Source organism: Solanum lycopersicum, chromosome 4 (assembly GCF_036512215.1).
Source record: "Solanum lycopersicum chromosome 4, SLM_r2.1".
Classification (NCBI taxonomy): Eukaryota; Viridiplantae; Streptophyta; class Magnoliopsida; order Solanales; family Solanaceae; genus Solanum; species Solanum lycopersicum.
This window is the reverse complement of record NC_090803.1, coordinates 34,552,261-34,574,130: the sequence shown is the minus strand read 5'-3', so window position 1 is coordinate 34,574,130 and position 21,870 is coordinate 34,552,261. Positions and strand designations below refer to the sequence as shown.

Sequence of the window (21,870 nt, the reverse complement as noted above, 5' to 3'; positions counted from 1 at the left end):
TATAGTTGTGTATTTAAGTTATTTTCCATACTCTAATTGGTATTCGAAACAATCTAAGATATGAGCAAGTAGATATCAATTAACAGGCTGGTCTATCAAAAAATATATGGTAGTTGGGCAGACCAGCCAGCCATGTTCTGTAATTGAATAGACATCACGTCGTCTTCGGGTTCACTGAAGATATCAAACTGACCAAATCTTCTTTCTTCCTCTTCAGCTATTCCTAAACATTGAGTGTTGAGCAACAAGTGGAGCTTCAAATTTGAGTCTCTACTATATCATGACAGTACATGAGGAGATATAACAATATACTATCATATTTGTAGAAGAATCCAAGCTAAATTTTGACATTTTCTACCATTTCCTTTACCAAAATAAAAATATATTTCTACTATATAGTTTTACAAAAGAAAATTTCAAAGTTAATCCACACCTAAGAAACCACTGTAATGAGAGGATTAAGAAAGCTCCACTTATCTACAGTTCGGCCCTCATCGACAAAGTCAGATTATTGATGGTAAAATAAAGTTTCTATACCCATTGATCATACATATCAATATATCTATAAGCAAAGTTTCCACAAACTAAATGAAAAAAAGCTAACAAGTGCAGGCTGAAGAATATCACTTGGGGTACAGAATGTCATAATGCCCTGGGCGATACAGCAGGGTGATAGATGGACGATTTGTGGTCTTGGAAACATCACTATTCCCGACCTCCCTGCTAGTAGGAATAAAGTCATGGTGATTTACATTGATGCTGTTGTTCTCACATGAGCTTCGGTCAAGATATACAACACGGATCGGTACACCCAATGCATCTGATAGGGCTGTAATTTGCACATGATCACTCTCTTCACCCATGGGTTCCACTGCTGACTTGCAAAACTGCGGTTTCAAATAACAAGATGGCTTAGGACCTGGATTCTAACAGCAGTGGAACACCATTTAACAAAACAGGTTGTAAGAAAGTACTCATACAAGTTAGTTTATTTAGTGGACATTAGACAATTTTAGGCATATGTTCATTGGTGCAAAAATAAGTCTGAAAATTCGAAAAAGTTTTTAAAACAAACCTGCTCCACTGAGGTATTTGTTAGTCCTAGAATAAATGGTTCGAAAAACTCGGACCGCTTTCTTATTTCACCTGATGTCACAAATCTGAAGAACATAACAACTAAACAGCACACATCATCAGGTCACAAGTAGAAGAATAAAGCACTTTATAGTCCACATTTACAAAGGTCGCCAATCGCTCATACCATAGTCAGAAATTGATGGATCACGACTTCTGCACAGGAGTTCATCATGACTGCAATAAACAAACCAAGTCTATTCCTTGAGTACTGATTCCAGTTCACCAGTGGAAGCATAAGGATATAAGCCAGTTAAATGGAAATTAGAATTCAAAAATGTAAAATCCGAACCTTATGGAATCTTCGCTACCTTGAAGAACACTATCGAGTTGCTCGAGGAATAACTATTAGTCCAAAAAGATGAAACAGCCTCAGGGTGACAAATTTCATTATCAAATGAAGGAAATGATGCAAGATACTGATGTAGGCAATGCAGGAACGAAGTAACAAGCAAACATTACTCAAGATATAGGGTAGGGATACAACATATCTTGAGCGATGCTAAGATTAATAGTTATCAGAAAAGTGACATAATATAAGCTCCATCAACAAAAAAGTATTTGTCCAACATATCATTAGCATCAAATCTTTCCTTCTAAATTCACTTCCCACCAAACAAAGATGTAAGATAATCAAGAAGATTACAACTCCTAGGCATGCAGTTCCCTTGTTTTTTGTTTTAAAATTAGATACTGAATACTACTAATTAGTAATACAATTATCCCTTCTATCGTCATGATTGCCGAGGCCCATATTATTTATCTACCTTTAGGGAAAATACAGGCTAGTGATTATTGGTCAAATCCCTGCCATAAATTTGGAGCAAAGAGGTTTAAAGATGTCAGAAAATTAATTAAAGGTGTGGAAGTCTGGAGCAGGAATGAGTGAGAAGATTATTTGAAAAGCCCTTGCCCAAATTAGAACAAACAAAATTTTCCTGGTATATATATATATATATATATGAATGAACTATTCAAGATTCAGGGACTTGAAACTAAAAGATGTAAAAACACATCTCAAGAAAGATCAAGATGAAAATTAAGCAATAGAAAGAATATTAGCTTAGCCGCTCACGAACAACTTGATAAGAACCAAAAGAAAAAGGAACATACGGTTCAAATTCACTAATATAAGAGAATCAGAAGTTCATTCCTCACGAAATGGAGTGAAACTGGGAGTACAACCAAATCTACACATGTATCAACTAAAAGTTTGCTAACGTCAGCAAGTCTCACACTTATCAAAGAAAATTATAGCATAAGTGAAAACACTCATGGAGCTTGAGCTTTTGTAACATTTTCTGGTAATTCATGATCATAAGATAACTGGTTATTCCAACCTCCGGAATGTAAATGAGAAACAATATGCCGATTTTATTCATGTAGAATTTGAGAAAGAAGAAAGACTTCTTTGTATTTCAATGCCTTCATATCCCATGAATAGGGGCATTTATACAAGTGAACCCTAACAGATTACAATAAAAAAAGTTATATCTATAATTATGCAGGGAAAAGGAAAAACAGTCTCCCTAAATCATGCTAATTAATTGACACAATCAACACTCCTCGTCAAGTTGGAGCAAAGATGCCACACTCATACATGCCCAACTTGCAAACCAAAATATGGTAAATCCTACTGAGGCCTTTTGTAAGCACATAAGCTAGCTATTTTTCTGACGGTACATGAAGCAATCAAGGTGCCACTAGAAACTCTCTATGATGAAGTGTCGAACAACTTCACTACTGTTCGGTCATGTTGAACAAAAGTCTACACTATACTGATTGCAGCTAAGTTGTCGCAGTACAAGAGAAGTTTCCCTTTTTCAAACATTCTCCATTCTTCCAGTAACTTTGTAGCCAAAGAAGCTCAAAACACCCTAGCCATAGCTCCACATTTTGCTTTTCGCACTTGATCTTGCAACTACACTCCGTTTCCTTTTTTTCCAAGTAACTAGGTTTCCTCCGACTAGTGTACAAGAACCACATTTAAATCTTCTATCATCAATCTGCGTCTGTGAAAGCTTTTATCCGGAAGTGACCATGTTTAGAGAAAAGCAAACTTTTCTTTGGAGCATACTTCAGATACTGAAAAATGTGAAAGATAAACTTGCATATGAGGATCTAGGGGATCATGCATAAACCAATTCACCAAGCTGACTAAATAGGCTATGTCTTGTCTAACAATCGAGATAAACGAGTCTTCCAACCAACCTCTGATATCTCTCCTTATCATTGACCCTCCACAACCCATGTTTGTAACTTGTAATTGTTTTCAATTAAGCGATTATATTGACATGCACCTTAGCGTACCAATTCCTTCCAATAAAATCTAGAATATACTTCCTTCTATTCATATTTTTGTTATAGCAACAACCTAAATCCGCATGAAATACTGCAACTACCTAGATCATTAATCTCAACTTCTTCAATCAGGTCATCCCCTATCATTCTTCTGTCATCAACATAAACAATGAGAAGGGTGAGTTTACCCTTTTGATGTGTTATGAAGAGGGTGTGATCGACTTTGCTTTGTTGGTAACCAGAAGAGATAATCGCTTTGGAAAAAGATTGTTCACATGTAGCTGCACTTTGTCCCAATCAAGATTAATTGCATAATAAATAAGAATTTTGACAGTGTTCATCTTAGCAATCAAGCAAATGTTATCCGATAATTAACTCCACAAAATTTGAGTGAATCCTTTAGCTACTAATCTTGCTTTAAATCTTTGAATCGAGCCACCAACTTTATGCTTCAGAGTGAAGACCCATGTGCAGCCAACCAACTTTTGTCCATTGGTGAAGTGACAAGTTCTTAAGTCTCATTTTTTGACAAGATCTTCACTTCTTCAATCAAAACAACTTGGTTTTCCTACAATTCTGAGGAGTAGACACAAAAGATACAGGCAAAAAAAGACTCTATATGAGGTAGAGAGGGAATTATAGAAGAAAAAATTAGATAAAAGATGTTTGGTACAAGATCTTACTCGTTTACTATAAGCAATAGCAAATCTACTCATTAGCAAACGTAGACTCACCAATAGAAGAGAATTTAGTTTCAACAGATTACATAAAGGCTTCATCTACTCTATTTCTCCTAGAGTGAGTTATCAAACCAGGTCTATCTAAATGCTCAACAGTTTTCTCATGAATTCTTTCTTCAACTTCATTTCCCCTGTGGTACTGTTTCTCCAACTTGGGAGAATCATTCTTTCTTCCTTATTGGTCTCTACCTGAAGAGGTGAGGTGATGGTGTGGAGATTGTAGAACGTGAAGAAACTAGGAAAGAAATTGTTGAATACTATAAGAGGCTGTATACAGAATCAGAAGAGTGGAGGCCACAGTTAGACAAGAGAAATTGCCCAAAATTGATGAAATTGATGGCAACTTTTTGGAGGCTCCTTTGGAAGCTGAGGAAATACTAGAAAGTATCAAAGCATGTGCAGGAGATAAAGTCCCATGGACCAGATGGCTATACAGTGGGCTTTCTTCAGTCAGTGTTGGGACATAATCAGACATGAGTTGGTGGCAGCTATTCAGAGTTTCCACGCTAGAGAAAGGAACTTCAATGCCACTTTTGTTGCACTTATTTTAAAGAAGGTGGGGCAATTGAATTGAATGACTTCAGACCCATCAGTCTGGTGGGGCGAGTATACAAGATCATCTCAAAACTATTGGCAAAAAAAAATTGAAAATAGTACTTCAAAGAATTGTCGACAGACAACAAATCACCTTTATTAAAGGAAGGCCATTTGATCATGGATGCAGCGGTGATAGAAAATGAACTAGTGTTGGATTCGAGAGTGAAGAGCAAACAACCAGGCATGCTATGTAAGTTGGACATCCAGAAAGCATATCATCATGTGAATTGGAATTATCTAGTGAACATGTTACCAAAGATGGGTTTTGGATCTTAATGGATCAGGTGGATCAAATATTGTATAGGTACAGTCAAATTTTCAGTTATGATCAATAGAAGCCCCACTGGTTTTTTCTCTTCTTAAAGGGGGTTGAGGCAGGTAGATCCGCTCTCACCTTTCTTGTTCATTCTAGCAATGGAGGGGATGAGTAGCCTGATCAACACAACAAAGGCCAAAGACTGGATCAGAGGGTTCCAAGAGCAAAACAGGGCAAGTAACCACCTAGAAATCACTCACCTACAGTATTGTGAAGCAGTGAGGGACCATTTTCTGATTTTGAGGATCATTTTCATTATTTTTGAAGCTGTGTCAGGCCTTCATATAAACTGGGGGGCAAGCTACATCTATCCAATTAATGAAGTGGCACAAATTGAGGAGCTAGCCAATACACTATGGGGCCAGATAGGGGAGCTACCCACCATCTACTTGGGCATGTCAATACATTAGGTGCAAAAAGTAAGTCAATTAGCATTTGGAGCGGAGTGGTAGAAAAGTGTGAGAGAAAATCAGCAAACTGGAAAAGCCAATACTTATCCCGGTGGAAGCCTTACTATGATCAACAATGTGTTGGATGCCTTACCAACATAAATGATGTCTGTTTTCCCAGCACCAACTGGTGTAATCAACAGAATAGAGTTACTTAGAAGAACTTTCTTTTGGCAAGGAATTGAAGATAAGAGAAAGTATCATCTTGTCAAATGGGAAGAAATGAACATAAGCAAGAAGATAGCGGGTGTGGGCATCAGAAACATGAAGTTTCAGAACCAAAACCTTATGATGAAGTGGTTATGTCGCATCTGCTGAGAACTCATTGTGGAAGGAAGTGATTGCTGCAAAATATGGTATGAGGGGTCAGTGGTTGACAACAAAGGTGAGCAATGGGATTTGGTGCTAGAAAGATCATATTGTAAGGAGGGAAAATGGCAGAAAGGTGGCTTTCTGGATGTACAAATGGTGTGGACAGGCCACATTAAGCCAAAGGTTTCATGACCTCTACAACCTATGTCAAATGCAACAAGCAACTGCAGCCAAATTATGGAATGATCAGGGGTGGAATTTGCACTTCAGGAGGAACTTAATGATTGGGAGATGTGCAGAATAACAGAATTTTTGGTTACCCTAGCACAATTTAGCAACCTGACTAAGGAAGAGGACTCACTGGTATGGAATGGGGGAGCAAAGGGTGTTTCACATTAAATTCAGCATATGAAGATCTCAACACAGTTGGCATTGAGGAAGTAGAATGGCCTTGGAAGATGATATGGAAAACCAAGATACCTGATAAAGTAAACTGTTTTACTTGGCTGTTAGCTAAGGAGGCAGTTTTGACACATGAGAACCTGAACAACAGAGGCTTTCACCTGTGTTCCAGGTGCTTTTTGTGTGAAGAGCTATAGTCAACCATCTCTTCTTACACAGCACGTGGACAACCCAGCTGTAGCAAATGTTCACCAACATGAGAGAGATTAAATGGGTGAAATTAGGAAGGAACAAAGAAGTTTTGAAGTGCTGGCAAAGGGATGGAAATGCAGGAAGAAAGGAGGAGAGATGGAAGATTGTCCCATCATGTATATGGTGGACAGTATGGCTTGAGAGAAACCAGAGATGTCATGAAGTAAAGCAGAGCAACATACAAAGATTTAAGCTTAATTGTTTAGCTCTGTATTATTTTTTGTGTAAACAAGTAGTCCTAGATAGCTCAGTAGTAATCAGCACAACTATAGATTGGCTGTAACTTGGTAGGTATAGGATCCTATGTAATTACTACACTTCTGGAGGGGAACTACACTTTTGAGGTAGTATAACTGTGGATAAATATAGACTAACTGTTACATTCTCAAAAAGAAATCAACACAATCGACAACTCATTTTATTATATTAAAGTGCATTAAACAGTATCAATTAAAAATTCATCATTAGAGAGCAGCCCTTAACTAACATTGCAGTACATGTTAAGCTTGGTCAGTGAAGAATTCTTTAAACCAACAAGTTAAACATTTCATGTTCAGTTGATGGTACATCATTTAAAACTTAGACACAATTAAACATACTGGGCACACCAGAAACATAGATTGAGAACTCCTAAGTTCAATGCATCAAGAAATGACAGTTCTATGAAAAGTCACCAAACATGAAAGAAAGTAATTGCAAATAATAAGATAGAAAGAAAATTTACTGCAAAAAAGTCTTCAAAGGTGAATTCTGCATAGCCCAAACTTTGAAGTGTCTTCTTGCATTCCTCAATATTAGATTTAATGTGTTGAACTTCATTGTGATCTTGTGATTCCAGAATGTGCTCCTTTAGTTGAAATACATGATCCATTAGTAACTAAAGATGCAAAAATCAAAGTCCATGCTAGAGAGTCACATATGTGTTACAAATAACATGAAGAATAAGAAAATAAGCATACAAGGTAACCAAACATGAAACTGCGGAAAAAGCAGTTCCCATCTCCACGTGTTCTTCTAATGGCAGCATACTGTTCACTCAGCACCTGCAGAAGTAGTTACATCAATCACTGAGAAATGCAGAATAATCACCAAAAAAACAAAAATATAATGTTCAAACCTTTATTTTCTCAAGCACAATTGAATTTCCCAGATGGTATTCAGCTTCTAATGAGGACAAAGGTTCCTGCAGATCATCTCGGACAAAATACTCTAATTAATCAATGTATTTACTGAAGTTCAAGTATCTTGCACGAATTTTTGTATCTTTAATTCTTCACAATATTTTCTATAAGGATCTTGAACAATCCCCATAAGTTTAAAAGATATATCACAAGCACTACATAAAACGCAGAAGAAATGGTAAACCACGGAGAAACCACGGAATGATATACCAGCAAGGCAGAAAGATGAAGAATGTCCTAAAGCTAGTCCGCGAGAGGGTTCACAGGATGCAAATCCTTGCTGGTAACACAGTCAGTCAGGTCAAGTGAGAATGGTGAAATCAGGTGAAAACTTCAACTATGCACGTACATACTTTTAAAAAAGTGCAGAGGCAACCAACAGATAGAAAGACTGATGCTATTGTGGCCTATGTTGCTCGGACTCTTCAAAAATGCCAACGGGTGCGTGTCGGATTCGCCAAAAGTAGTGTATTTTTGAAGAACCCTAGACGGGTGCGGCATCAAAAGTGAAGAGTCCGCGCAACTAAGATTGTGGCTACACCTCTTGATTACACAAGAATACTACATATAATGGCATGAGTCAATAGGAAATACCATTCTGGCACAATATGATGTGGGAGAATCATCAGATTAACAAGTAATTGTAAGGAATACGCAAAATATTACGAGCATAAAAATTTCCACTAGGATAAAAGAAGAGCAAAAGCTACTCAACAGCCAACCTTCTAGATCCTTCACCTTCTATTATTGGTCATCAAACTACCGATAAATTGCAGTTCACAGGCGAATCTTGAGAAAATCAAGCAAAATATGAGTCCATGAATATGTTGTACACAGGATAAGTTATGCCTATTTTTCAGTTTCCAGAACACAAGAAAACTAATTGAATTAGAACAGTTTGGAGCATCAGGTAGAAGTATAATCAGAATAATTTATGCCAAAAATATTTCTGTTGAGATAAATAATTAACTAATCTAAAGATTAAAGAAGAAGAAATTCCTTCAAGACTGTTAACAATATGCACAAAAACAACCAGCGAAAACAAAGTTAACTCATTCCCTATGGACCTAAAAACAGGAGGAATCAGGCCAATTTGATTATGGAACACTAACATGTTGAGCAGATAGAAGGTTTCTAAATCAAAAAATTAGTACATGAGAATCAAATAAGTTAGCCTTGCCTTATCACCAAGAAATGGAACTTTTACAGCTTGTTCAGCTTGTATGGCAGAGTGCTGTTGCATAATATCATCATCCTTGTATTTTTTCCAGTCATCAGTTTCAGAAGATGTAAACGTTTCTTTTGCTGCATCAGCCACATCCACATCCACATCCTGATCCTGCATATCTATTTATATCTTTCTTCGTTTGATGGTAAGATCTGATATCAATTATATTAGTGAAAAAATATCAGAGTAGTCTATTTATTAGTAATAAATAACCAGAACCAGTACACGACTATTAACATCCTTTGACAATTAAAAAATAAATAAATATTTACCAAAACATGGTAGGTAGCAAAGAATCTACAGGTTAAAGCTATGTATTAACAAACAAGAAAATCACCACCATTTCAATGCAGTTTAATATGGATTTCTAAATATAAATAACTATGGGCATATTCTTTACCCTTCAGATCTGGGTGGAATCGCAGGCAAGAACATCCACCTCCACCGGAGAAGAAAGGTTAGTTCATGCAAGCAAGCAAACAACCCGCAGATGTACCAAGGGTCAGAGGTCGGTATGGCGTGACACAGCACGTGGTGCGAAACCAAACTCTTTTAGGGTTTTGGGCTCCACTTCAATTGGGCCTCAAAATGAAGTTTTTGTTATGACACCCAACTCATTAGCCACACACTTGTCCAAAAATAGACACTCGTTTTATTCAATTCAATCTAAAATTCAAATATTACTAAAATGCAAAAGTGAGACAGATTGATCTCAAAATATCATCCGTGCACATAACTAGGTCGACTTAACAAAATATCCTAAATCTGATTGTTATGTGTACGTGTCTCTAATATATTAAAATAGATTTAAAAGAAAATTACAAGTCTCAAATGATGTTCTCATTAAAGTAGAACAAGATCATAAATAGGAGTAAAAAGTCTGTTGAGATGAAAACAACTACCTCACACACTTATCTATTGAAACATAATAGTTGTGTTATTTCTCAAACTTGAAATAAACTACCATGAGATTTCTGGAGAGCATGGTGAATCAGAAACAGAGAAGAAAATTTTGTTCTCTTCTTCTTCATCTCAAAGGGAGAATGGAAAAAGAGGTGGGTATGAAGGACAGGAGAAAGACACAAACAATATGACTAGTGTTAAAGGAGAGACAAACAAGGGGAATATAACAGAGACTGGAGACAAATATGCAATTGATGCAGGTGCAGGATCCTACTCCAGTTGACATACAAATTCAGGAATCACCGGAGGCTAAAAGAGAGGCTTACAATTGGGTAAAAAATCCGCGTGTTGGAATTAAGAAATATATATGGTAGGATGAGAAAAATAAGCTTTTGGTTTACTAGTCAAAGTGGGTAAAGGAAGAAGTCATATGGAAAATTTTGAGGGAAGCAATAACTAAAAACTCTTAGAAGCAAGGGGATTGGGAAAATGAATTGAAAAACTTAGGGTAAAAACTCAATGAGGAAGTGGAAGGGGTTAAGAGTAGGGGGAGAAATCTAAGCCTAACTTAAAAATGAAAATAAAGTTAGTGTCATGGAATGTGAGGGTCTTAACAGGTAAAATAAAAGGAATCAGGTTAAGAGCTGGATGTTAAAGTGGAAATTTGATATTTATTACTTTCAAGAGACAAAATTGGAGAACGAAATAGAGTTGATGGCTAAGCGATTGTGGGATTGCAAATGGTTAAAGTGTGGATACTTAGAAGCACAACGAGCTTGTGGAGCAATTGTGATTTTGTGGGATAGTAGAGTATGGAGAGGGGGAGTTTGTTATCAAGAAGACACATTCAATATCCTACAAGTTTGAAGTTGTACAAGAATCTTTCAATCGGTACCTCACTAAAGTGTATGCTCCTCACATCGAAGTGGACAAAATAATTGTTGGGAAGAGATATTAGCTGCTAAAGGATTAATAGAAGGTCTTTGGGTAGCATGTGGGTACTTCAAAACTATCAGACATGGTAGAAAGGAGAAATTGTTTAAGAATCACTAATATAATGGAGATTTCTTTGAATATCTTGAGGATAGGGGGCTACATGATCCTCACTTGAATAGAGGAAAATTCACGTGGTTCAAGGAAATAAATCACTATACCGTGGCTAGGCTTGACATATTATCTTCTACAATGATACTAATGAAGCTTTCAAAGACATAAGACAAAGAATTCTACCGAGAGCCAATTTTGATCATACTCTAATTTCCGTAGATTGTGGAAATTGAAACCACAAGAAGTCACGACTCGGAGCTACCCCCTAGAAGTGACATGACGTACTTTACACTGAAGGGGTCTCATACAAGCCCTTAGCATATCTGTCACATCGAGTGAGCACCCCCTAAACGTAAATGCATCGTCGTTCTCTTTGAGGACTAAGACTTGCCTCTTAACTTACATCATTACATTCATAGGTCAAAATGCGGATAATTAAAACTTTTCAATATGTATGTTGAGGTTTACATAGACCTCTCGCATACACATAATATAGCCATATCGAGTATTCATAGACCCTTCGTATAGGAAGATTACTTATTCTTCTACTTTTATTGCACATAGATATATAAGATATAACATAGTCTTAAAACCGGATGTCTCATCTCATAACCATCTAAAATAAGAGTATATCAATTGGGCATATCCCATACATCAACATAATAAATCCACATATAGGCTATACAATGTTTAGTACTCAAATAAAAAGGAAAGAACTAGAAGTCTTATAACTAGAACAACATCAAAAGCTTGATAGTGACATTGCTCTCGGAAAGTGAGGACCTACCCAACTTGAATGAGTGAAAATTCCAAGTCTTCCTTCAAAGTTGTCTCAAAAGCCCTTCAACGACCGAAACCTAAAATGTTGGGGAGAAAGGGAGAAAATGAGGTCAGTACAACACTTGTACTAAGTATGAGACCATATGCACACTTATCACAAAATCATGCAAAAAAGGAACATTTCATTAAAGTATGCAATTTACTTCGAAAAGCCTTATGCACATTCAAGAAGACCACACCAATCAATAAGACATATTCATTAAGTCAAAAGCATGTACATCAGAAGACCAACAATACTAAGTCTAGTCAAGACAAAATACATATCCACATAAATTGAAACACATAGTCATGATAATCCTATTATCAAGCAATAACATCACAAGCATGGATAAGAGTTAATCACAACATAACCAAACAAAACCATTACCCATGAACCCTCATTAAGTCAACTAGTGCAATGACTAAGCAAACCCCATAACCTTAGTCAATCAGGTAAACACAACAAGAACCATGACCAATGTCCGACTTCACATAACATATCATTAATAGTGCATATCATCATACTTTAGCAATAAAGACCTAACACATATTCATAAGTGAAACCAATCAACATCTAGTCTCGTCGATATGTAAGATCATCATATACATATCATGTGCCATTATAAGCATATACATATATATAAGAACATCCTCCTAAGACTTCCCTCAAGTCTAACTAGTGCAATGTTTAGGTAGAGCCTCATACCCCTACCTAGACTAAGCTAAACCCCTTAGGTCATCCTAGTTAGAGTTCATTCCTTTAGTTCATTTTACCTTTTTGGGAACATCATGCCTTAATCGACATAGACCACATGAGATAATGTGGAATCCGGTGTCATGGAACCATACACCAAAGGAAGGCGAACTACTTGCCAAGGTAGTACCACATAGCAACTACGTGGATCCACTGTCTAGTATTCCTATGGGTGCAACATAGTTCAAGAACTAGGAGATATAGTTTGGACCCTCTTTATGCTCCATGCATTGTAGTCTCCAATCTCATGAGTAAATTAGTGATCCTACCTTCCCTATGTGGGAAGAGACACTCCTCACATTAGTTCACTCGGTGCTAAGCTAGAGTCCCTTTTGATATGTCTTTAATGTCTTTATTAATCATCATAGCTTAATGTAAGTCATAGGATCTATCCCTTGTATAATTATTGTCGTCATAGATCAATAATAATTACATGAGTATTGTCCTTGCATTACAATTTATATAAGTGAGGTTAGCACATTTACATAGTCACATCATAATAAGGCACATTTGTAAGTTATCACCATCCTTATGACATTTACATCTTAGACAACAACTCACAATCCATAGTTTAAGACATTTAAATTCAACATCATACCAACCCTATCAATCTTAATATAAGGTCTACTTCAATACAACATCATTACTTAAACACAAATAACCATAACCGAAGTAAAGAAGAGAGATCACAAGACTTACTCAATATCCTTCATAATGCCATCATCAAGGTCTAACCATCAACCTTCAACTTAATCTAAAAAGGGTAGAATAGCATCATATGATATTGACCAACATAATAACAAGATCAATTGAATCATTATACAACAATCCCTCACTAGTTCATAGCCTAGAATTAGAGACTTAGATCAAGTTCATAGTCTACTTCACCATCGAAGTCAATTACTCAAGAAATAGCATGGCAGGACTACAATTCATCTCAATATATTCATAAATTGTCACAATAACATCATACGATAGTAATTCACACATTAACCTATCCAATTACATCAATACTAGATACTTCAATTCAAGATCACAACCTAGGGTTAAGGGAAATAGGTCATCTTCTACAAGCTAGACCAATCCAACAAGAAATAATATAATTGAGTTATAATACATGTTAATCTATTCATAATATCTAAAAGAAATCATAAAACAAATTAATTCACAAGATCGATTTTGAGATTGAAAGAGACCCACGCGATAACTCATATTTTGAAATCAATTTGATGGAACCCTTTGGGGAAAGAAGTCCCAAAGGTGAAAGGAATCCCATACCTTGATATTTGATGAATATTGATGGAGAAACTTTGAGTTTTACATACCTAGAACCTCCTTGAATTTGACCTTATATGGTGTTCTTCAATTTGGGAGAGAGAAGGACGAGCTAATTTGGGTTTGGGAATTATGAGGGCTTAGGTTAGTTTAATTAGGTTAAGATATTTATATAGGTCATTAACCAACTTAATTAGACCTCCTTTAACCCCTAAATAATTAAATAACCACCTTATTATATAAATTAACTTACCTTTAAAATGTGTAGCAAAACAATCTTCACAAACGAGATCTCGACAGACGGCCCGTTTGTCAATCGATGACCACACGACCCTCTGTTTGGTTGGCCCGTCGTTTTGGTCAGAGACTGGTTAATATCCATTCCTTTCCAAATATTCTAGGCGTATATCAATGGATTCAATCGACGCCCCGTTGATTGGACCACGATCCGTTGATGGAAAGTCATTTGTGGACACTGCCTTAGGCAGCCTTCGACACAAATGAAATAGTTCTCCTCAAGGACCCTTGGTTTGTCCTTGGGGAGTCGTACCTAGAAGTTTCGACTATAAATTAAAGCTAATACATGTTTGACAACCTTCCACCAAATTTCATCATTTTCCGAGTCCGAAAACTTAGTCAAATAGGCTAAGGCACACTAGCACCTCATTGAACTAGTTTCTGGACGTCATGGACGTTCCTTGATGTTTTTTGGTTCCTAAACTTCCTAAATGACTTATATACATTAAATTTGACCTTAAGACAATGTCTAAGCCTTTTGACACCTATTTTAGGCTCTAGATTAGGCTTTAGACATTCGGAGTATTACAATATCTTCATCACACAGGACATAGAATAATGCGGACCCCATCCTCAAACTTGAGGACTCACCACAACTTGGAGAAAGCTATCCATGTATTTTTCTAAAGGGGCTAAGTGAACCTCAACGGACGAAACCTACACTCATAGTAGATGTAGAAGAAAGGGATTAGTACATAAAGTACCAAGTATGGAAACATGCATAAAAATCCTTAAATATGCTAAAAAGGACATTTTAGTAAAAATCATGCATTTATTAACTTTGGAAGCCATTTATGCATGTAAAGACCTAATTTAAGTCATAACATCATATTCCACATAAACCTTCATATGATAGTAGATTCATCACCTTAGCAACCCTAAAAACATATTTGTGCAATGTATAGTTGGCATTCCATATTACTAACTATACTAAGTATCCATTTATAATCACCTTAGTGACAGATATCATCTTTATACCTCATCAAAATCCATAATCATACATAAAGGAATATCCATGTTCATTACATATACATAAGAATGTCATACCTTAACAACAATCCAATCAACATACATCCATACCTTCATGTCTTACCATAGCACAAGGTACCAACCCACCATCCCTTTCAAAAGACTATTTTAGCAATGTAAAAGTGAAGTCTCATAGCCCCACTCCTACTAAGTGAACTTATCAAGAAATCATGAGAATAGTTCAAGTCACATTCATTATCTTATTATATAGGGAGAATAACATTAACCGACATAGACCATGTGAGCTACATGGAATCAGTGTCATATAACCCCACACCGAAAGAAGGCGTCCTACTTGCCTAAGGTAGAACTATACATATATGGTTATAAGGTGGATCCACTAGCTAATACTATGTAGGCACATAATTATGAGATATGGAGATTGCTTCAAGAAACCCTAACTACTAACATGGGGGTGTTCATCTCATAAGACACCATATTGGGAACCCCTCTACTACCGTGAAGGAACCTATCTCATATTCATATCCTCTTGGTGCTAGCATTATTCCCTAATTTATACATAGTTCAGGTGAATTACATTTACATATGTGAAGGAGTACTTTACCCTTCATTCAACCCAACTCATAACATAGATCATTGATTTAACAAAGTGAGAACTTCCTTTCACCCTTAGAATCATCATATAATCATCCAAGACAATTCATACATAATCATGTGTAGCAGTATGGGAAACTAATCTTTCAGCAATGCCATAATTCACACATTAGTCATATGATCTTCACCTTTCAAGTGGAATATAAGTTCACACATAATATACATGATAAGTAAACACCTCCATCTTCAAGTGATCAACAATTCATATATAGGAATCTTAAACATAGAGTGCCTTCATACATCTTTCAAGGCTATACATCAATATTCAACCCTTGCCAATTACCCTTCAAGGGTCATAAATCAAAATCTTTCAATCACACTTAGAATTACTACCTTAAGCATGAATAAAAAAAGATTTCATTGACTATGGTAGCATATATACAATTATACATATTCATATTGCATCAGCAAACCCATCACAATTTCATAAAAATTGGGGTCATGGGGGCCTACATGGTTTCATGGGGAGATTTAATATAAAATACACCATTAAAATACAATTAGTTCATAATACAAGTTGATTAACTCATAGAAAATCGTTTTAAGAAGAACCCATGGGTAGAACCAAAACCCTAGATTTTTAACAAAATCCCAAATTTAGAAATTAGAGTTTAAGGCTTCATGGAGAAAGAAGTTCCATGAATAAAGGTTCCCATACCTTAATTGAAGCTTTACCATGAAATTGGTGTGAAAATCTTGAAGCTTGAACCCTTAGCTCGAAGCTCTTAATGTTCTTCAATAGAGGAACTCTAGAGAGAAATATTTGGGTATTTGAATTTTTGAGAATGGGTGAAAATTGACTTAAATCAATATACAAACCATCCTAAATATCAAAAATACCCCCACTTAATTAAACTTAAATATTAAAAGTTCTAAAACCCACATTTTAATGGTCCCCCGTTAGGGACCACGCCCAACTCCTCAGATTATGGTAGGACCAGGACCCATGGTCCCCCTCGTGGAATTGACGTAGAGATCAAAATTTTGGGAGCACAAGGCTCCAGTGGATAAGGCACCTTCACGGATCGTCAAGTTGACCACAAATTGTCGTCTTGTCGGTGGAAGGTGTATGCAGTAGCTTGCCCTTTTTGGGGTCCCTTAGATCATTTGCCTAAGGCAACTTCACGAGAGCTTCCCTTGGTAGTGGTCAAGACCACATATGTGGTGATAGCCATGAAGTTGAGGAAGTAGATAGGGAAAAATAATGTCCACAACTCAAGGCCAAGGCAAAATCATACCCCTCTTCATGAGTCGTAGTGAGGACCACAACTCGTGGTCCCTCTCGTGAAGGTTATCCAATGTGTATGTGGCTAGGGGCAGCCTTGGCGTTTAGCCTTGGCTTGGCACCTTTGCCATGGTACTTGCCCTTTGGTTTAGACTCGTTTTATATAGTTTTCACCTTAAATGCTTTACTAATACTTGGATAGTCATTGTTATGATTTTTAATTATACGTTTAGGGTCTAGTTTAACCTATCATTTCCCAAAATGTTACATTATCTCCCCCTTAAGAACACTCATCATCGAATGACACTTTCAACACTTTAAGGTAACAAAGACTCAAGACTAACAACATGATGAGTCCTCACGTTGGACTCATTTAGGGCTATGTTTTGATAGAGATAGTGGCGTTAAATACTTGTTTTGTCTCAATTACTAATGAATAACCTTGAGCTTCAGGTATTTTGAGTTTGAGTCAAAGCATGGACACTACTTGGCAAAAAGGAGCAAAAAGGATGAAAATAACGAAGAAATGAAGGCCTGAGGATCAATGAGTCCACTTGGCAAATCACCGATTTGTCTAAAGATCGCCTTTTGTTCTAGTATGCTGGGCCTTGAAGGAAAAAATCAAATCGGTAGGGAAAAGAAGCAGTCGACGCATTGCCGAGAAATTCTGTGAAGCAGTTCCTTATCACGTAGTGACCTAGAACATGAAGATGCATGGACTAAGTGCAAGACGGTGATGAAGTTTCCAAAGGGCGAATCACCGACTTGATCGACCATTCCTACTAACTACGCCGAGTGATCCGTTGCAACACTAATCTTTGAAAATTATAAATATTTATTGAATGTTTTAGCTTAGTATCGATTATTATAAGATTTTTCTGGAATTTTAGATTTTTTTAATCAATTTTTTGAGCTCTAAGTTTGAGAGGGTTTTTGGACAAGAATTTGAAGACCAAAAGGGTTTCATCTCCAAGGATTTGGAGTTGGGTCTCTTGGATTCTTCATTCTTGGCATATAACAAGACTTGAAGCTTCATACCCATTTGAATAAAAACTTATTTTGGTATAAATTTTTATATCTTGTTCATGTGTAGATATAACCCCAATTGTCAGGGTTTAATTTTGTGAATATGGGTTAAATAAATTATTGGGTCTTGCTTGTTGATAGTTTATTCATAGTTTAATTGTGATTTTGTTTAGTAGTTGTGGATGAATATAATGACTTTATAGGTGCAAATATTATCTCATATATATGTTTTCAACTTGCGAGAGAGAGAGGTCGAGAAACTAAGACTACTAAATTAATGGACGGTGGGAGTGGGTTGACATGAGGTTCAACACAAGAGAGTGAGCTCTAGTCTCACACAATGCACTCAGCATGAGAGAGTGAGTGGGTTAAGGCAGAGGTTTTGCTTCATGTGGCAAATGGGTGTCCGAGAGGAACCCATTTGAAAAAGAGTAAGTTTTGAGAGAGAGAGAGATTATCCCCCTTAAAGTCTAGTCCATTTGTAATCAATAATCTCATTTATCCCGTACTCCTATCATACCCCAAGAATTCACCTCTTATTGATTTAGAATTCCTTGTTAATTTTGCTGTTTTTATTTACAACTTGTGACAAAACTCCTCATCGACAGTTGACGCTTGCGTCACCACTTTGATTTAATATGTTTTTATTCGATAATATCTTAAGCTATGACTAGTTAGAACTTAATTTTACTTTTCAATGAATTCTCACAACCACTCCTTGTGGAAACGACCCCAATGTATGGTTGGGTTACTATACTACAGTACGACACTTGCATTGGAAGTTGTGTTTTTTGATAACATCACCGATCAAAATGGCGTCGCTGTAGGGGAGTGGTGTCACTTGAGAATTTTTAGTTTAGTAAGATATTTGTTCTTCTTAATCTTAGTTTTACTAATTTAACTTTTAGTTGTGTTTCGCTTGCTTATGTGAATATTTTAGAAAGCATGAGTGTTAATGGTAGCAACGATAGCTAGGTGGGTCACCAAGATGACATCGGAAATCTCAATAATGTCCAGGAGCCCACTATCAATGCCCCCATCTCATGGGAGGTATTGGAGCCACCCATTTACCTCTAGATAAGGGAATGCAATGTTTCATATAACAAGCACCATGTTGACACTCTTACAGCTAAAGGGACATTTCAGCTTGTCGGCGCACGAGGATCCATACGAGCATCTTCAAAACTTTGTAGATATGTGCGGACCATTCTCGTTAAAAAATATCTCCAAAGAGTTGGTTCGATTAAGATTATTTCCTTTCTCGTTGATGAGAGAGGCATGCAAATGGTTGGCCGAATTTCCACGTGAATCCTTCACTTCCTAGGAGGAATTGGTTACCGCATTTCAAGTGCGTTTTTCCCTCCCTGGAAAATGATGAATCTTCGAGATAACATTTAGAGCTTTAAGCGTCTAGAAGGAGAGCCTCTACACGAAATATGGTTATGGTTCAAAAAGTTTGTGCTTCAATGTCCAACCCATCAAATGCTAGATAATGTGCTTCTTTAGTACTTTTATTGAAACTTGGATTCAGTAAACAAAGACGTCGCTGATTAAATTTTTGTTTGAGGCTTAATGCGACAACCATATGTAGTAGCAAGCCAACTTTTTGACGACATGACTCTAAAATGAAAAAGGAATAACTAGAGTCTCATATGTGTATTTGAAGTTGGTAACTTGATTATATCATAATAAATTTCTTTTGATGTTAAGTTTAAAGAGTTTTGAAATCGAACATCAAGGAACGACCATGATGTCCGAAAACTAGTCATTTGTACTAGTGTATTGTAGTGACTTGTACTGCAGTTTTGGAGTGTCGTTTGAAGTTAAGAATAAAGATAAAAGGTTCTCGTACTTAGAATGAAATGCTTAGCGGTTAAACATTTGGGTACGAATCCCCGAGGACCACCGAAGGGATCCTTAAGGAGGACCCTAACTTTGCTGTAAAAACTATCAAAACAACCCCATATACGCCAATGATTTATGCCCCTTAGACCAATTTATGCCCCGTAGGTCTTGGGAGTAGGTCAAGGATTGGTTAGGTATTCAAATGGTGGGTCTCTTACCCAAACCACGAATCCAACCCACGCTTCTTCAACCCACCTACGGTTCGTAGGTGGGGTTTCGTATATCACTCTGCAAAAGCTGTCTTTATTCGGCCAAGTGAAAAGTGGTTTGGTAAAATCCCCTTTTGCTTGGTTAAGTGTTTGGATGTTTTTTTAAAGTAATTTTAGGTAACTTAAGAGTATTAAACATTTAAATCCTCATTTAAACTCTTTTTTGTTCAAATCAAAACCCTTTCTCTCAAAAGTTCTCTTTGAAATTCTCTTCGAATCGAAGGTCAAGTTCCTGCTAGGGTTGAGGAATGTCAAGGCGTTTCATCTTCATTTTCATGGGATTATTCAAGATTAAGGTAGGGTGACTCTTAATTTAGAGTTTGTTTCACCCTATAGTCCATTTCAAAAATAACCTTTCAAGATTTCAAGTTCATGAAAACTAGGGTTTTACTTAGTTTCATGGGTTCTTTGTCTAAATATTTTTAAAAGGTTTAGAATGACAGTTTATGGTTGTATTGATATTAAATTGGTGATTTAAAGTTAAAATACTACATAAATCCGTGATTTCTCTCTATTCTCAATTTATGTCTTTATAAGTGGGTTGTTTGATAATGATACATATGAACAATGTTTATTTAAATGGACTTAGATTGTTGAAGTATGATATTATCTATGCTTATTTATGATAAATTGTTAGTGTATTGATACTTAAGATTTATGGCCTTGAAGGCAAGATTTGAGAAATTACTTGTTGATATAGAATTGCTAGCTTGATGTTGAATCTCTTGAAAGGTGGAGGTGTTTATTGCATGCATCTATTTTTTGAGTATATGTGTGACATCTTTATTATTGTGTCATGATATTTCTAGTATGGAATTGAGGTCTTATTCTTAAATGATATTTATGAATGAAGCATGATTGATGTTTCTAAGAATATGTTAATGAATGTAGAGTCTATTGAAATGTTATTCTTGATTGAAATCTAATGAATGAACGAGAGGTGGGGCTTGAGATGGATATCCATACATGAGTTGAGGGGGAGTGTCTAGTATCAACCTCGGTATCTCCATTGATCTATCCAATGAATGAATGTAGGGAGGGGATGGATACTCATCCATGAGTTGAGGTGGGGTATACAATAAAAACTCCTTTACCTTAATGAATGAAATATTCTATGGAGATGTAGGATAAGCACTATATAGATATTGTATGAGATGGATGCTCATCCGAGAGTTGAGGTGGGGTATCTAGTAGCGATCTCTTAGGATGATTTCCCATCTGTGAGTTGACGCGGAATATCTTTTGCCATCCCCCTTATTCCATAAAATATGAGCCCTCATATGTCTTGCTAGTGGATTCACTTAAGGCAATTACTTGAATACATTAGGCAAGTAGACCAACCCTTACGATGTTGGATAGTACATCAAATTCCATGATTTAGCTCTTATAGTCTATGTCGATTAAACTCTTATTCCCATTATGTGAGATGTCATTATGATTTATTGATAGGTTCTACAAAGTGTGGGTAGTAGTATGTGATGCTACCGATGCATTGCACCAGTAGGCTTGGAGAGGGTCATAGTGCATATCTCTAAATCCTAATGACTAATAAAAGAATGTATCCTTTATTAAAGAGTAAGTTTATATGTAAGCTAATGAAGATTATTGACTTGGAGTCTAATGTAGATTGTGCATGCTTTACTTGGATTCTACTTATGTCTTACTTTCCTTGTCATGACTTAATGAATTGAATATGCCTAGTCTATGGTGGCTCCAAGGGAATACTTAGTCTAAGTACTATTATGGTATGCTACTTGCACATTGCATAAGTATGACCTAGAATTGTCTTAGATGATGGTCCTAATGTGATTCATGTAATGTTTATGTCTCTTAAATGCTTTATTGTGTAAAGGA

General features: G+C 36.4%; 1 protein-coding gene across 1 annotated transcript; it reads right to left on the bottom strand.

Annotated features, from left to right (window-relative positions):
* Positions 1-360: 360 nt before the first annotated feature.
* On the bottom strand, positions 361-9,673 carry LOC101267016 (OVARIAN TUMOR DOMAIN-containing deubiquitinating enzyme 1). Its single transcript, XM_004237519.5, has 9 exons — positions 9,313-9,673; positions 8,865-9,064; positions 7,621-7,686; positions 7,463-7,546; positions 7,228-7,350; positions 1,427-1,479; positions 1,262-1,311; positions 1,076-1,176; positions 361-887 (listed from the first exon to the last, which is right to left on the bottom strand). Exons 2-9 carry the CDS (start codon positions 9,027-9,029, stop codon positions 624-626), a joined length of 906 nt encoding a protein of 301 aa, XP_004237567.1. The 5' UTR covers positions 9,030-9,064; positions 9,313-9,673; the 3' UTR covers positions 361-623.
* Between the last annotated feature and the right edge of the window lie 12,197 nt (positions 9,674-21,870).